Source organism: Zonotrichia leucophrys, chromosome 4 (genome assembly GCF_028769735.1).
Source record: "Zonotrichia leucophrys gambelii isolate GWCS_2022_RI chromosome 4, RI_Zleu_2.0, whole genome shotgun sequence".
Classification (NCBI taxonomy): domain Eukaryota; kingdom Metazoa; phylum Chordata; class Aves; order Passeriformes; family Passerellidae; genus Zonotrichia; species Zonotrichia leucophrys.
In genome coordinates, this window is record NC_088173.1 from 51239961 (window position 1) to 51258510 (window position 18550).

At 39.2% G+C, this 18550-nt stretch overlaps 1 protein-coding gene across 1 annotated transcript in view; it reads left to right on the forward strand.

Moving 5' to 3' along the window:
* Positions 1–18550, forward strand: part of PRSS12 (serine protease 12) — a 33443-nt gene that overhangs the window by 11492 nt on the left and 3401 nt on the right. Inside the window, exons 4-12 of the mRNA XM_064711657.1 lie at positions 357–507; positions 3198–3376; positions 3575–3716; positions 4662–4867; positions 7851–7992; positions 11594–11799; positions 12482–12560; positions 14489–14611; positions 17468–17748. Coding sequence (XP_064567727.1) covers positions 357–507; positions 3198–3376; positions 3575–3716; positions 4662–4867; positions 7851–7992; positions 11594–11799; positions 12482–12560; positions 14489–14611; positions 17468–17748 — 1509 coding nt within the window. The remainder of the gene's footprint in view (positions 1–356; positions 508–3197; positions 3377–3574; positions 3717–4661; positions 4868–7850; positions 7993–11593; positions 11800–12481; positions 12561–14488; positions 14612–17467; positions 17749–18550) is intronic.

The following is an 18550-nucleotide window of genomic DNA, read 5'->3' on the forward strand; positions in this document are numbered from 1 at the left end:
CACATAATTTTTACCTCTTACTTCAGACTTTACCCAATTTTGCTCTTACTTGTAGAAAAGTAGCTCTCCTGACTGGTTCAGTATTTGGCCTTACAGCACTAAGTGTATGTGAATGCTGTGACACTTGGGTAATTCAAGATCAATATGCTTACTTGTATGTGTAAGCTTTTTCAGCTAGTGAGAGTGGAGCATAAAGGAACTCACTTTACTCTCAGGTTTTCCATCTAGTAGAAAAAAGAAAATGTGCTTCTTGAGTGATGTCAGAGGAACCATTAAGCCATCTTCCTCCCTCTTTACTATCAGAATGGTATTTTAGGACATGAGTGACCTGTTCTATACCCTGTGTTTGCTGCCAGGCCCTGCCCTCACTCCGATCCGGCTGGCTGGTGGGAGCAATGCCCACGAAGGAAGAGTGGAAGTTTACCATGGTGGCCAGTGGGGCACAGTCTGTGATGACCAGTGGGATGATGCAGATGCTGAAGTTGTCTGTCGGCAGCTTGGCCTTGGGTTTGTTTTTCTACATGTTTGTTATTCCAGCAGCAAAGCAGAAGAGTTATCAGACTCTCAGCTGAAGCTAGGAGAAGCATAATTGTCCAAAAAATGCTCCTTTAAAATCATATCTATACTTTGGAGCAGTAACTGAGTTTATTTATAGAAGATTAAGGTACTGTCTAATTTCAATTCCCTGGAACCAGTTTTCAGTATCATATGAGAGGGCCAGTTTTGTCTGTTTGGCCAGACAGATAAAGAATGTCTCAGAATAAATGCTAACTTTCTACTGAAAACTCACTACAATTCCTGTAAAGTTTCTATCCAAACCTGTAGGTGAAGAAAATAAATTTTTGACTGTTTGAATGCTTACAATTCATTTTACTGCAGAGTCTGACAGCCTCCAGGCTATGGCACAAGAACTCTGCTTTGTCAGGAAGGATATGTTTTTTGGCATGCTGGTGAGAATATCTCTAGATTTGTAGATGCATGCATCTACAAATCCATGCATCTCTGAAGATTTTCAGTTTGCATATACTGAGCTAGAGATCTGTTTGAGGTTTTGACAGTTAAGCTTGTCAATGATTCTGTCTGAACTAAGCATGGTCTGAAATACGGCTACAGCAGCAGAAGAGGATTTTCTTGATTCACTTTCTTAACAGCCAGAGGGGATTTTGATACCCCATGGAAGATAAGTATTGGTATTTGCAGAAAAATGCTGCAGAGGTGGGAGACTAAGAGGAAGACTGCTGGAGCAGAGAGGAAGGAGATGAGGACAATTGGGATGGAAGGCCAGTAGGGTTGAAGAGGGAAAGAGGTGGGAGCAAGGAGCAGAGAAGACGCTGGGTTGTATCCCATGCAGGAGAAGGGGATTATGTCTGAGACAGACTGGAGGAGAACTAGACAGGTAAATGCAGAGGAGACTGGAACAGAAATTGCCTGTTCAAGCCTGCTGGGACTACAGTGAAGTGAAAGGAGTGGTATTGAAGGTCAAAGTTCTGTGGCATTAATGGGTGATTCCCAGAGTGTACTTCTTTTGTAACTGAGGCCTTGGGCTGCCCATGCCACCCAAATCAGCTCACAAGGATGAGAACTTTGGACTAGTTAAAATATTGTAGGTTCCCTGCTGAGCCAGCATAGGAACCGATATGCTTCTCTGACATCAGTTTTTTTTTTTTTTCCCCAGCTTATTTTATGTTGTATTAGTATATTCCTGCACATTTTCAATTGGGAATACCCATTGGAAAGTCTTATCTTCTTGCAGGCTTTTCAATTGGGCTGCTATCAATAGGTGTGGGGAGTTACTAAGCCCTGCTTTGCATTTCTGTATACTAATGACAAGTGTAATGCTCTTAGCCTGCCTCCTTCCTGGTGACACTAAAACTTTTTATTACTTATATTTAATTGTCACAAACTGCAGTTTTGTGATGCTTCTAATTTGATTTTTCTGAGCAAATTAATTGTATTAAGATGGTGCTAAACCTGCTTAGTCTTTTTGAAATATATCTAGAGAGTTACAGAATTTCTCAAGTAAGCAAGATGTCACAACAAACATGCTAATTAATATGAAGTGAAATCAACTTACCAACAGTGGCAGTAGACCAATTCTGAAGTACTAAAAATAATCCAAATTTGCATACTGTTAATCCATCTGGAAACATGCCAGAAACTGTAAAAGTAAAGCTTCTTAGTAAATAGCCTTCCACATCCCTTCAACTTTTCTGCAGCACTCCTGTAAAACTCCAGAATTTCAATCTACCATTAATAGGTGAAGAATAATGGCAACGTCTTTTATTATTTGGTTTCCTAAATAATTTTTTGCTTGACACAAATTCCCCTGGTTATAATGATGGGATGTATTGTCTCTGCCTAACTCCAGAGACTCTTAAGGGAATATGGTATAAATTGTAAAAGCATTAAGGGCACTCCATCATTATCTCTTTGATTTCAGCCAGCTGCTTAATGAATCAGGATTTTTTCCCTAATATTTTCTATACATTTCTGCCAACATTTTTTTCAGATACACTGAAAAACAAGGTGCTTTTTTAGTTAATTTAAACTAATGCTTTAGATAGGTAAATCATTACAGTCCAAACTTTAGACATTTCAGTCTAGAATGAATATAGGAACAGGGAAAATATTGAGTGGAAAGAAATCAAACTATGGCAGACACATATATATAAAAGACATGATATTTGAAATGGAATTGGGAAAATCCTAATAGATGATAAAAGGTTAAACACTGCATAATTTCTGTAATTCTAAAACAATGGAGTGTTTTCAATCAACATAGTTTTTTGTGCTCAAAACCTGTTCTGCTGACAGAGAATATACCCCCATACAAGGCTAGTCATTGATCTGCTTCCTGTTCTTACTTCTATTGCTGATGGGTGATATGACACTTGTCAAGTCACTTAAGATCTCTTTGCTGTGGTTTTCACAGGACTAAATAGGGAACAATCACATTTATCTGGGTATTTGATTAATGTGCTTTGAGGACAACAGGTGAACGTTGCTGAACTTCAGAAAGAATAGATATTAGATTATTTTTTACTATATATAGATATTAAATGAGTATTACAATTAGAATTCTCATACCCAAGCTGTTCATCTGTAATCTCTCCTAGGAAAGTTAAAAGTCAAAGGCACAGGAAAGGAAAATCTTCAGCTTGCTTCCTTCTGACTGGGTGCTCCTTGCATTTCTACAGGGGTGTTGCCAAGGCGTGGAGCCAGGCTCACTTTGGAGAAGGCTCTGGCCCCGTGCTGCTGGATGAAGTACAGTGCACGGGAAATGAACTCTCGATAGAACAGTGCCCAAAAAGCTCCTGGCGAGAACACAACTGTGGCCACAAAGAAGATGCTGGCGTTTCCTGCACACCTCTCACAGGTACTCCAGTCATCAATCATCACAGGAAAAAATGGGACAAAGGCAGAATTCACAGCTCTGGAAAAGCTTGTAAAGTTTGCAGAGGCACAAACCCAAAGTGGATGCAGTAAAGGCAGTGTTACTGATTTTGCTTTAGAACAAGCATGAGGTGTAAGAAACAGTGATCCTTGTTTTTGCTCTCCCCCGTTCCGGGCACAGATGGGGCGCTGCGGCTCGCAGGCGGGAAGGGCAGCCACGAGGGCCGCCTGGAGGTCTATCACACAGGCCAGTGGGGCACGGTCTGTGACGACGGCTGGACCGAGCTCAACACGCAGGTGGTTTGCTGGCAGCTGGGATTTAAGTAAGATTACTTGATATTGGATATCTGACTGTCACTTGAGCATGATGACAAACACTTACATGAACCCTACATGGACCCTATTTTAAGAGTCTGCTTTTTAATATTAGCTGAGTGCTTCAAAGAAACCACCAAGTTAAAATCCATTAAAGCCTGCTTTCCTCAGTTTCACAGAGGTATGTAGGCCTTAGGTTAGGTAGAAAAACCTTCAACAAGCGTGACTTAGCAGCCTTTATTCACTGAGTTCCTTCCAGTTCTCTTTCTGGCTGAGATCAATGCATGTGCTATAGAGAAGAACTGATTTTGATTTCTATTTTCCCTATAAAAGTTTGCTTCTTCTAAATCTTTGCCTGTTGTACAGTCATTAATGACAGACATTTTCAAGGTGTAAGTACTTCTGCACTACCTCAGAAATTCCCACAGCCCGGCCCTAGAACAGTTATGTGTTGAAAAGCATTTTAGAAAAACCCCATTTGTTTCATGCATTCAGTCTTCTCTACTTTTCCTACTCCTCTCTGGCTACAAAGATACACTCTCAGTAGGTGGCTGTTATCTTGCCTTCAAACTGTGACAGCTGACATTCAGAAAAGGATTTTGTCTCAGAGTGTGACTATTAAATGTACACAGAATACTAAGAACATACTTAAAGCTTCAGAGTCACTGAGCCAGCCATATGCTTGGTTGAAGAGCAGCCTTAATCAAAGGCATTACATTCTTAAGTTTGAACTAATGTAACAGTAATTCCTTAAAAAAAAAAAACATTACTGAAGAGGCAGCATATGGTGCTCTCATTGAATTTAATGCTAATTGAACCTGTGTACTGAGAATACTTGAGAAATCTATTTCCTCGGGGATATCACTTTCTTTCCTCATGCTTAAGCATCACGGTCCATCATGATCAGTGTCCTCTGATCACTGGGGACCAGAACATACCTCTGTGTTGTGCAGGTATGGAAAAACTGCAGGTATGGAAAAAGAGAACTACTCAGAAGGAAGCTCCGGGCCCATCTGGCTGGATGATGTGATCTGCTCTGGGAAGGAGACAAACCTCCTGCAGTGCTCCCGGCGGGAGTGGGGGAAGCACGACTGCAACCATCAGGAGGACGTCAGACTCACCTGCCACCCAGAAAACGACAGCCACAAGCGCTCACTTGGTAAGAAAGCTCTTTGCTGAAGTCACAGTATGAGTATTGCTGTGGATACAGATCCAGCCAAAGTACAGGATGCTTAAGGATCCTCAAAATCCTAGTATTTGTCAGATAGGTGCAAGGAAAGAACAGGAAGGGAAAAAACCTAACTTTTCTCCTGAAGATCACAGGAAGTAATCAAGTTTTGTTTAGAATGTAAGCATCCAGAACATTAAAGCTCAACCCAGATTTGCAAGGTAACAAAGTCACATTCAGTGATGCCGCTGTCTCAGTCTCCACTGGATTCTGAACCTATTCAGCACCTCCTGATATACACCTGATTTTACTTGGCACTTCTCAACCTCCAAGTAATGCCTGGTGTCAAATGCTCCAGACATACCTGAGCACTGAGGAATAAAATCAATAGTACAGCCTCCTATGGCTTTGCATTCAGACAATCCAAAACAAGGGATATGGAGAAGATGGGAAGTTCAGAGACAGCAAGAAGGTAGGGTGAGAAGCATGAAATTATTTCTGTGTTACTATTGCCTATCATTTACATTGTGTCTGGGTGAATCGCTCTAGTTGCTGACCAGGACAGAATGATACCACACACCCAGATAAAAGTTACTTCCAATGTCAAAGGCCTACAAACTTGTATGAAAATAAAGAGGAAAAAAAAGACTGATAAGAAATGATGGAAAAATACCAATTACACAGTGATAAAAATATAAACACAATAAAATAGAAACAAGTAAATTTCAAAGATTCCTAAATCCACATGCAGATAATTAAACAATAATGCTGGCTGTGAGATATTTGCAGTAGAAACTACAGGGGAACAATGGGTTGCACAGCAATTCTGAAAAAGTCTCATTTTTACAATTTGCTACAGGAAGTGTGTAGCTTGTCAGTATGTAGCCTTTTAGAAAACTGCTGCCAATGCCATTTAGCTTATCCAAGATTATTTCTGTTGAATTTGAAATTGGTATTATATGCCTGTTTCCTTGAAATCACAGACTGAAGGTTTATCCCACAAACTACAACATAATTTTACTGCACAAAGTTGCTACTTGTTAGAACAACATTCAGCACTTCCACACGTACTTTCTGAGTCTCTCCCTCTTTACAGGCTTATTCTATGTAGCCCTCTCAGCATCCAATAAATGTCTTGTGTTGCAGTACATATATCAAATCCTACTTATTAGAAAGAATTTTCTCAAACCAAAACTAACACTAATTCAATCCATGACTGCTGTCTTTACAGATGCAAACCATCTGTGCCACTTTGCTCAAATTCCTATAAAATATCTCTGCTGAAGGAGTCTGGTTCAGTTAAATATATCCATATGGTCACATTCTCACATCCCCACTACCAGAATGCTATATTAATTTTGTGCTCATAAATATATATATATATATATATATATATATATATATATATGTTTTCTAAACCACAAGAAGATAACAATAAAGCATTACTTAATAAATAAATAAATAACAAGAAAACATTAGTACTATTCTGTGCCTCTATTTGGTTAATAGAAGTATAATTCTCACCTAAGTTGTATTCTTCCTGAACGTATCAGTTGAATAAGAAAAGAGGAGTTTATCTGACATTTCCTAGGAGATTTCTAATCGGAAAGTGGACAAAGTGTTGTCACCATTTACTTCCCAGCATTTGAAAAAGCATTTTTTCCCATAAGGATAAATTCAATGGGAAAAAAAGAGAAATTAGTAGATGATAGGACTTAAGGAAACACAGATATTACGGAGCACTAAAAAGGAGATAGGATATACTACAGTAATGACATTTGTTCAGTAAGATCACAACAGCGTAAGTAAACAGAATGTTGGTGAGGTTAATCCATGGAACTGTCCATACAGTGTGAACTCCAACACAATATACTTTAAATTACATTGCAAGCAAACATACTTGGATGTTTCTTACTTGAATACTTCTGCATTCATTTAATGACTTAGGCCGGATTTAACTAGCGCTGACCAGATTTGTGTTTGGTATACAGAAGTTATGCATACCCTGAATTAATCTGAATTAAACAGCAAATGCAGCTATCTCAAAATAATGCTTTAGGAGTGCAATTAAGCAATTCCTCATCCTCACATATTTAGAAAAGACTGGGAACAGGTTAGAAGAATGAGGAAGAGTCTTTTCCATTATTCTAAAAAGCAACTCTCATGAGCATATTAAAGATTACCAAGTATGCTATACAAAAAGATTGAGGTGATCCTCCCTTGAACATGACAAAGAGGCCACTGAGGAATTCATAACTGTTTAAGGGTATTTGCATTGCTTGCAGGCTACAGAGGCATTTCAGAGTAAGTAAGAATTAAGTGTGTACTTTGCCTAATGAGTGAAAACTTAACTAGAGGCCAAGCACTGCAGAAACCATGATCAACTAAGTCTGACTAATTCACATAACTGAAATTTCATATTATGAAAGTATCTGATTAAACAATCAATTTAAATTACTAGAAAAATAATGTAGAATAACATGCTGCAGAAAAATGTGCAGTGATGAGGAATAGTTCAAGTTCAACACAATGCTGTACTATTTTGCTGAGACAGTGGTTAGGAGGAGCAGCAGCAACCAGTTTGAGAATGGATTTATGGAATGAGATACAGTTACATTCACCCATAAAGTGTCTCTAAGGAAAATCTGTCCAGCTTGTGTGGGTATCGTATCAAAGGTATCTCAGGTGTTTTCTACCATTTGTGTAGAATTGTGGTCAATTTTTGAACTATGTCACATATTGACTTGGAATTAAGGAATCAGCTGAAGAGTAAAGTAGGGCAGTATTTAGTATTTGTCTTGTAATTTGTACAAAGTGCTTCATTTTGCCAGCCAGGGTGAATATGACTACTTTAACCACTGATATTAGGCTTGTTGAACGTAAATATCAGTTGTTCTAAATTATAATGAAAATAACCAAAAGTACCATTTCTTGCCTCTGTTGCTGTGAGCTGACAGCAGTAATTTATTCCCAGGTCCTCCCATCAGGCTGATGGATGGTGAGAATAAGAAGGAAGGACGTGTGGAGATTTTTATCAATGGCCAGTGGGGCACAATTTGTGATGATGGATGGTCTGATAAGGATGCAGCTGTAGTCTGCCGACAGCTTGGCTACAAGTAAGAAAACTCATTAGGCTGCTTGTCAAGTTATGTTTTCTGTATCTAAAAATCTTAAGTTTCTGTAACCAAATACCACAACAGGTCTCATAAGATAATGTATGTCTTTTAAAACTTGTCAGTTTGGCATTCTTTTAGAAAAATGCATTCCTACTATTTGTATGAAAAGTAGTAAGGCTGTGTCTTCAAAAAGAATGTTCATTAAGTAGCATAACTGGGAATGGGAATGTTAGTATTCAGAAGTGTGTCAGTCTGACTGGCAACAAAAATGCGCATTAGTGACAGTTATTAAATACTTTTCATTCTAAGTTAAACATTCCAAATTATTGAATCTATTAATTAAATACAAAATTTTAGTTGTCATATTAGTTTCAAAACCAGTCAGTGTCCACTGTCACAAGGCATGGATATGATGACTGCAGATTCAGATGCAGGCACACCAGCTACTGAATTCCTAATTTAATGGAGTTTTTCCTTCCTTTACTGATCTGGCTGGATTTGATGTAGCTCGAAGATCTGATGAAACTGTTACACAAGGGATTATGGCTCCAGTCTGCACGACAGTAATTTCAATAATCTTCATTTAATACAAGCAATAGACGTGACAGAAGAAACCCACCCTCTAATTAAAGCCACTGCAATGTATGTGTGACTTTTGAAAGAAATCACTTAATCAGGCTTACACCAGTCATCAGCATTTTTTTTCTGGATACCCAAGAGCAGCAAAAAGATAACTATAGGGGAGATATATAAATAGCAGTACTAATAAGACTTGAAAAATACCCAGGATAGTGGTGAAATACAACAGGAAATTAGTGAAATGTCATCTCCAAAGTATCTGGAAAGAAATTTGAGCTGAAGAAATACAAATCATATTGTTTGTTGTATCTAACCACGTGAAGTTTGTCCAACCAAATATCACATTATGCCTGAACACACAATATATACCTTGTAAAAACTGCCTAGTATTCATTTAGTAAAAGCCTGTTTAAAAGCAGTTCTACACTGTGGCTTCAAAATGGCAAAACTTGACAAGTAAATATATCACTCTTAAAAGGTACCTAACTTGTTAATTCTAGGATAGGTGTCCATCTATCCTAATCCACTTAATTTCCTCATTAACAATATCATGAAAAATAATAATAGTACTGCATCTGAAAAACTCAGCATTGTTATTCTGCATGGCCCTTGGTGTGGGAGAACTGAGAGGAAAAGATCTGAAGCCACTTCTGTCCAGGGACAGATCTGAACTGACAAAAAGGTTGTTTCTCTGAGGGTCATCAGTGCTGGCTTGGAAAGCAGCAATTAAGGGACACGTGTTTGTTGGGGTGCACTAAAGCCAGTTGTAAGGGCACATTCCTGCATGTAACAAAAACAGAGATGTAGCATTTGTACCTTCAGAGATTTCCCAATTATATGACATAATTTCCTCTATTAAGCTGCACTCCTTGCTCAAGAACACCACGATTTTTTACAATTGTTTCCTGAGATGTTTTTCAGTGGGGGTTGGTTTGGGTTTTCTATGGTGCTGTTGGTTGGTTGGGTTTGAAAAGCTTTCATTCCCATTATCAGCAAGCTGAGAGATTATTGATGCACAGTAAGAGATAGATTGTTTCCATACAAAGGTAGGAAGAAGGAGGTAGTGCCCTTTTGCTAAGTAACTGATAAGATCTGGAGAGAGAATTCTGCACTAGACTGCAATAAATACTTCTCTGGGGAAGGATAAGAATAGTGTGGTTGGTGATTGATAACAAAGTAGTTTTCAATATCCTGAGGAACTTTAAAACAATGCCCTAAAGCAGAAACTTTGTTATTTGACAGAGAAACCAAAAGCAGGTAAGAATTTACAATGAGTGCCTGTACTGTGTCACTGTGTTGTAACAGCAAACATGAACACATGAGCTGCCCACAGGTATCAGAGAGCTGGATTTATTTTTTTTTTTTTGTGGTTATCTGTAATCAGAGTATCCCTCACAAAAGAAAAACATTTGGAGCAAGAGTCACACTATTTGGGACTGACAAGTCAAATCATAGTAAACTCCTTAGGCAGAGATTGTCCTATACTGGTTCCAAAGGCAGTTAAGGCTTTGGATTATCTGGCAAATACCTCCTAATCATGGAAATTGAAAATATGTAAGGACAGTTGACCTTGTGGTATCGTCTCCCACGTAGTGTTTAATGAGCTTCTCTTTCCTGACTTTTTACAATTTCTGCATTCTAACCAATGTTCCATACTTGGAAATCCTGCCCAGCTACCCTTCAGCACATAGTAAAAAAATCCACACAGGCAAAGCTATCCACGTGCAAAAGTTTCAAAAGGGAGGAAGCTCCTGTGTTATGTTCATGTTTCAGTTACATGGATGTGGCAACAGAGAGCTGGTTCACTTTGAGCCAGTCACATTTCTATTGTGAGGAAGCTTTGAAAATGGTTTGACAAATCAGGATTCCTCCCCAAAAGACCAAACCCAGCTCAAGAAGGGATGCACACTCTCCATGCCATTCTCACCTACCTTCCCCAACACTGCAGGTATTAAAGAGGTACAAAAAGAGCTGTAAAGGGAGAGAAATACTTTCTTGCCTAATACAGTTTCATAGTCAAATTCTCTTTCTCTGCTCCAGCATTTCACCACATCTGCAGTTACAGTTCTGTATGCACAGAAGCAATACTTCACAATATACAATTATAAAACATCCTTAAAATGGAAACCTGTATTTTAATTATCTGGAATTCCACATATCCTTATCCCAGTAAAATGTCAGTGAACTGCTCTTAACCAGCAGGTAAACTTGTAGTTCAGGCACGCTTAGAGGTGTCTGTGGCTTCCTGCCCCACTTCTCTATATAGCCAATTGGGTGGTCTCTCACTCATAATTCCTTCTGCCTCTTAAACCATATACAACAAAATATCTATTTATAAATTAAGAAGATTACTTTAACTAATTAACAGTAATACTCTATCACAGGAGTTGCCGAGTGAGATGCTTAAATGCTGCAAAAGCACCAAGTACTGGGTTCCTCCCAAGAACAGGGGGGCGCAGACACTGAACTGGTGTCCAGTCACATGACATTTTTACACCTCAAATATGGGGTGCCCTGTAAAAAACATGATAATAAAATATTTTAATAACTACTAACAACTGATAGGTCTGTGCATCATTGCTCTTACTGCACTACAAGTATACTGTATTTAACTGGCCCATCTCTCTGAGGGAATCAGACCTGAACAAATTATTTTTAGATTTCACAGATGCTGAGTTTATACGAGGATTAAAGAGATTATGAAAAAGCAGCTTTCACATATTTTGTTTTATGGCAAAATGTAATGCTGATACAATGTAAAATACTTTGCACACTGCCTTCTAATCAGATACACAAAAGCAGTTTTTAAAAATTAATGAAATGTAGCAATTTCGTCACAGTTTTCTTTTTTCTACATACCAGAATAAGAGAGGTGGTGGAAGGTGCTTGTTAGCAAGTGAAACAGTGACAGGGTTTGGAATGAAACCTCAGTGTCTTTGACTATTCACTTGGAAATTTGAGTAAAATGTAGAATAATGCCTCAAAATGTTTAACAATTAAAAAAAAAAAGTTCTGTTTGCAGAGGTCCAGCTAGAGCAAGGACAATGGCCTATTTCGGTGAGGGCAAAGGCCCCATCCATGTGGATAACGTCAAGTGTACAGGAAATGAGAGATCCTTGGCAGACTGCATTAAGCAGGACATTGGGATGCACAACTGCCGGCACAGTGAGGATGCAGGGGTCATCTGTGAGCACCTGAGCAAGAAAGTCCCTGGGAACAGCAATAAAGGTGAGGCCCTGGCACCAGGGGCAGACCAACAGGTCCAGGTGAGCAAGTTCCTGGTAGGAAGAGACAGACTTAGCAATCCCACCTCACAGAGGGAACAGCTTTATCAAAAACAATTCTAGAACAAAAGGGGTGGGAATTCTCTGTGCTGACACTGTGAGCTTATTCTTTGCAGCTGCAGAAAGGAAGCACCAGGACTACTCAATCATTACAGGGTAGTTGTGGCTATGGTTTAGAGCAGCCATGTTCATTAAGGTGCTTGAGGGACATGATGCAAAAACCTAAGCAGCTCCCTTCAGCTTTTCAAGGTGTAGGTTACTCAAATAAGGACTGAGATCTGTGTGGTTGGCCAAGGTTTGCTTCCAGTTACAGGAAAAAAGAAAGAGCCCTATAAAATCCTACATGTGAGAAGCAAATGTGTGAATACTCTGACCACAGTCAAAAGAACTCAGATACAAAGCATTTCTAAGTCTTGAAAGAATTCAGTGTATTTTCCCCAGTCAAAAGATCTCAGCTATAAAGAATTCCTAAGTCTATTTTCCCCAATCAAAATTTGCCTGTTAAAAACTATCATGAAACATAGAATAACTTCACCCTTTACATTTTTTTCAAGTTACCTCTCATTGAATATTGACCGCTTTTCATGTTGAGTTTAACACTCTCTACATCTCCCTTTCTGGTTTAGATTCTCTCGCTTCTGTTTGTGGGCTGAGGTTACTCCATCGTCGACAAAAGCGAATAATTGGTGGGAAAAATTCTTTACGGTAAATAATTGGTAAAGACAAATAATTTAGAATATAAAGCTTCTAAGAGATGTATTTGCCACAAGTGGTTTGCCAAATTTACAGCTTTATTGTGGGCTTGTTGTTTTGTTTTTCGTTTGACTTGTCATGATGTAGGAATAGAAATCTACCCAAAACAAATTTGCAGGAAATTAAAAGGTATTAACTTGCAGTGTTAATTGAAAATCTTGTGGGTAAAGTCCGTGAATGGGTTAAATTTTAAACTTACAAAATAGCTATTTTAATTTTCTCAGAGGATATCTTCATATCAGGAACTATAAAAACAGGGACATGAATGTAGTACAAGGTTTTAAATGCCACCTACACCAAAAAAAGAGGCCTGAATATGATTCACAGCCTAAGACCTTATTTTCTTTCATAAAATAAGCCTTGATGATGACACAACTAAAAATTCAGGAGGCACTGACTTTACTTTTTCAACAGCTGTGACTAAACACACACAAAAAAATATATATATTTACACAACCTTACAAAAGGCATTGTAAAAAATACACTAACAGCATCATTACAAGCATGGTGCCATCTGTTTCAGAGTACATGTACAGCACTGATCAATTGATTTCTAAGAAGACACTGCCCAAGTGGGAGAGCTTGAAAGAACAGTAACAAGAGGGAGCCCAGAAAAATATTTCAACACAGCCAGATAAAGTAAAGTAGGATGACTGACCTTAGTAAAGAGACAAATGAGATAACAGATAATGCACAGCACAGGAGGAGACTGAGAATTCTTGCCTTAGAATATGAGTTCTAAGGACACTTGCTGAAATGCAACAGTGACAAATAAATGTACTGCACAATTTAGTCAGAGCAAAGAAGCTGGTCTCATCATAAATCAGCACAGAAATGTTAGATGAAGCAAAAAGGTGATGAAAATCCAACAGTGCATGCAGAAATGCTTCAAATTCAAGAAAGGGAGCATATGTATGTATCAGAAAAGGACTCAATGTCACAAGAAATCATTAAGACAAGGAACTTGAGGAAGTTTGAAAATAACTGGATACTTATATATGTACCAGCAAATCCAAAGCTGTCTAAATCACCTCATTTTATAAAAACATATTAAATCCTACCTTCTAAAACGGAGAAGTATCTAAATTGTTTTATTCTTTATGGGAAGTAAACTCCTCCACCTCACTTTAAAACATTTGGCAAGGGTAACTCTGAGATGCTGGACTAGATGGCCTCTGGCAGCTCTTGTTTTCCAGCACACCCATTCAAGTGGACAGGACTCAGAAAACACTCAGACCACCTGTCGCTTACTCTGGGATGCTGACATTGCTTATAGGTGCATCTCTCTCCCTTTCCCTTCTCTGACTCCTCATATATTAAACCAGCAAAATAGAAATAATCCTGTATTCACAGGTATGCAAATATGGCCAGATCTGCTGTAAAAAACAGATAATCACAGGCTGAAGAAAGGTGCTCCTCTATACTTGAGACTTCTACAGTCACTTTATACCTCTTGTTTTGCCACCTCCCTTTCTCCTGAAGACAGGGATGGATGCTGGGTTCAGCTTTTCAAGAAATTCCCCTTTCCCCTCTGCAGTTGACAGGAAATTTCTGGATTGTTGACTTGGACCGTATTTGGCGAGCAACCCACAGAATGTATTTTTGGCTCAATGAATGCAATCTGAGTAGGGAAAATTCAAATAGCTGACTGTGGGAGGAAGCACTTAAGAGTGCTGGACGCCCAAATTCTCTGTAAAGTAACGTGGACCATTGTTAAAAGGAGTTCTGAATGTTGCCAGGATATAAAATATTCCCCATCCTTACTAAGAGTACATTTTGTAAGTAAGCTGTGTCAGTCAAACAAAGGCAAAGGGATGCCCATTGCAGGTAACCCGAGTTGCCCACAGCTGTACACTGAGCACCGTGTGTCGCTCCTGCAGGGGTGGCTGGCCGTGGCAGGTGGCACTGCGCCTGAAATCCTCTCATGGGGACGGGAGACTCCTGTGTGGTGCCACTCTCATCAGCAGCTGCTGGGTCCTCACTGCTGCACACTGCTTTAAAAGGTGGGTCTCTCTCCAGTAGGGCAAGTGTTTGAAACTGCTTTGTTCTTCTGGGCATATGCAAAACCATTACAGTTCAAGCCCATGGAAAACTGTTCCATGGGCGTGAAAGGCCAAGAGTTGGCCTTTGGTTTTAAAAAACCCTACTGCTCAATCTCCTTTCCCTCAAACAAACAAAACACCCTAATGCATTGAAATTATTTGGGTGTTATCATTCATGAGATTTATATTCACTTCAGTATTTTAGAGATAACACTTTGGCCATTTTAACTTTCTGTTCAAAAAAAAATGCAGCTTATGGCTTTTAGATTATAGTGAAGACAACTGAGAAGACACCAAACATAGGGACTGGAATATTTTAGATTAAATTTGGTAACAACAGACAATGGTAGACATTTTTACTGTATCACAGCAGTAGCTAAATGCAGGACTTCACTACTGATGAAGTTACTGAAGTATAAAAGCATCAATTTGGACAATAAGGAAGCTAATCTTGTGATTAGTGACTATTTCATTGGAATGGGCTGGGAAAAAACAGAGGAGCACTACAATTTTGAGGGTATTTGCTAGAGTTCACTCAAGTGAGCTGCAAATGTTTTAAATTTGGATTTTGAGCCTTTAATTTTGCACACTAGTAACAAAAATGAAAAGTCAGATACACTTTTACTCAAATACAGGTGTGCATTACCTATGCTGTACACCAGATGCACATCTTTTCTCGTGTCCTAAAATCAAGGAGGACTTTCCTTGGCAACATTTCAAGCTGAAGCAGTCAAAGTTAGTAAAATTACCTGCTATTTCCACTGACGTCCTAGGTGATTCTGCAGAACTATGGAAGCTCTTAAGTTGCTTTCATCAAAATTCATAGACTATGGCTTCCTGTTCCCCTGTTCATTTTCTCTGTAGTGATTGCCAAGGATGCTGCCTGAGAATCCTGAGAAAGCCTTTGATTACAGGCTTGAAAACTGAATGTGGTGCCAAAGAGTGCCAATTCTGGATACTCTGCGAAGCACCCACAGGATGGGGCAGCAGCATGGCTGGAGCAAAGGACACTGTGGTACTTCCAGATTGGTGCAGCCGCTCGAGGGGCTGTCCCAGGCTGCCCTGAAATGTCACCTGTGGTCTCAGGGACCGAAGTATTGTTTTGTCCCAGAAGTTATGTTTAAACTGCAATTAGACCTAAGGATGCAGCTCCAACACCTGGTGGATGCACTACTCTTCACTGTAAATGGGGGAAGCCTTTAGCTCTAAGCTGGCTTTGGGCAGGCTGGGCTGAACTTCCAAATGATCTCAGAGTGATTTTCAGGGATAGGTTTCCAAGAGCTATCTATAGATCAAGTGCCTTCTTCACATATTTTCCACAGATGGACAACAGAAAGGCCAGTATACCATTTCTCATATCCTGGAAATTGGAACACTGCTTAAGTAACCAATGTGGGCTTATCTATATTAGGAATAAAAATTAAGCTTAATTTAATGCATTATTATTAGAATTATTCACCAGTACTACAGGGGAATTATTGGTTTCTATACTTTGGCAGATACATTATTTAAGATAAAATGTCTGAGGCTATTTTTTGTTTCATAACTCATCCTTGTCTTGAGTTATTCCGACAGCTATAGGGAAATTGGAAGGTTCATACATTTAGAAAAAATAACTGGATAATTAGAAACATGAGGAAACATCAGAAAAAACCCTTAATATATCCTATATAGAAGTTCATCTTTGGATGAAGGGATGTCTGTTCACAGCCTGCAGTTTTCTCCAAAAAGCCTAGAAGAGAAATTTTGCTCGTGGAAGACCTGAAGGATCAGACCAAGAAGGCTTTACAACCAGGCAACCAGGAATGCAACCCACAACTAGAAGAAGTATTCAGTGGTACAGCTATATATTGTGCAGAGAACTGTAATTTTTCTGCTTTGTCTGCAGCTCCTCAAGCAGGCTTTAACAAGCTATGCAGACCAGAACACTGCTGGATGGTATAAAAAGAACAGGCATAGGTTGAAAGGCGATGGGCCACTGTGGGTACTATTTTTTCCAAGCACATTAGAAATTTCCTGTTGAAGGCTATTAAGGGAGAAATAAAAGGAAAAATACTTCTGTTAGCTTAGCCATATTTCAATATAAATACACGTACCCAACAGTACTCTCATGTTTGCGTTTTGCCTGGGAAGGTGTGTGCATAATACATCTTCAAAGACACGCACAGAAAATTGTTATTTCAGCCACAGTAGTAATCTCTAATGTATTTACCATTTAGTCCACAATGTGAAAGAAACTGGGATTATATCAGATGCAAAACAAGCCTAAGATTTACAGATCTCCTATCAGTTTGACAATAGTTTGTGCTTGTGATGCACAAATACTTTGCCATCCTTACTATAATTTCACTTGAGTTAAGAGGTTTTTATTAAGTTACCTACACCTCTAAAGTTCCTCAATCAACCCAAGAAGCAGGCCTGAACACTACTGTCATTCCAGTAATTATTTGGAGAATCCCAGTGATGTCAGTACTCAGGCTGTCATTGCAATTACTGGCAGTTTGTGTCACCCTTCCTAAATAAATTTATAATGCACACCTTGTACATTTGAAGTGCCAGTCATGGCAAATGGCCATAAGAAAATTGCCCTGTGAAAATATTCAAAAAGAACACGGCACAACCTAAAACCTCAGAAGGTTTTTATATTCTTTAGGACACACTGAAATGTCAGTGTAAACATCTGAGAAAGCATTTTTGCTCTTTAAAAAATCATTTACTAACATTAGTTATGTGAACAATAAAGAAAGTGATGAACTCAGCATGCTCAGGATGTGACTCTGCCCGAGCCAGCCCTGTTTGTTTTCACCTCCATCTCAGGTATGGCAACAACACTCGCAACTACGTGGTGCGGGTTGGAGACTACCACACGCTGGTGCTGGAGGAGTACGAGGAGGAGATCGGGGTGCAGGAGATTGTGGTGCACAAGGACTACAGGCCTGACAGCAGCGACTACGACATTGCCTTGCTGAGGCTGCAGGGGCCCGAGGAGCAGTGTGCGAGGTTCAGCACCCACGTTCTACCCGCCTGCTTGCCCCTGAGGAGGGAGCGACCACAGAAAACTGCTCCCAACTGTTTCATCACGGGATGGGGTGACACAGGTAAAATCATTTCCACGCACCAATCTGCTTATCTGAGGCTGTTTTAGAAAAAACCCTTCAAATAATTAATGAACAAAATGCTCAAAATGAAAGTATTTTGCTCTTCTTTAACATAGGCAAATATTTTCTCTCCTGATCCTTAACCAGGAATGATAGTATTTTGTTTACTGATTATAGTTTGTATTTGTATCCAAGCAGTGATTAACCATGCCACTCTAAATCACAGACCCTGTCAGTAAAGTGGCCTCATTAACAATGACAAGCAGGAATAAAAAGCTTATTTGTTGCCAGGCACACCCTGCACAGCAGCTTATCACCCCCTGCCTCAGTACATAACAGCTCCAGTAGATGTAAGGTTTCAAAGATAAGGACCATGAATATTTTAATTTTAAAAAGGTTATTGAAATTACAATACTTCAATAGAAAAATGGATGGAAAATATGCATGATAGAATTTTAAATAACATTTTAGTGTTCCCTGTTACCACTGACATTTTCAACCAGCTTTGATTTAAATAACAGAACATCTTGCCAAAATTTACAAGAGCCTCAATGCAATCTGCACTCCAGGCTTCTACTTGCTTTTTTTTGGTCAGTACAAGATTCTTCCTCTTCAAAGGTCTTTGGCCTTTAAACGTTTCACAAATTAATAACCATGTTTTACTTTTATCTTTTTGTGGTGCTGAATACAGTGCAAGACAGCAACCACACTTGAGCCTTTGTTCCAGTGACTCACTAGAACTGCCAAGGAGACAAGGCAAGGCCAAGTATCTGCCCCTCCTCTTTACAAGCACTAATCTGTG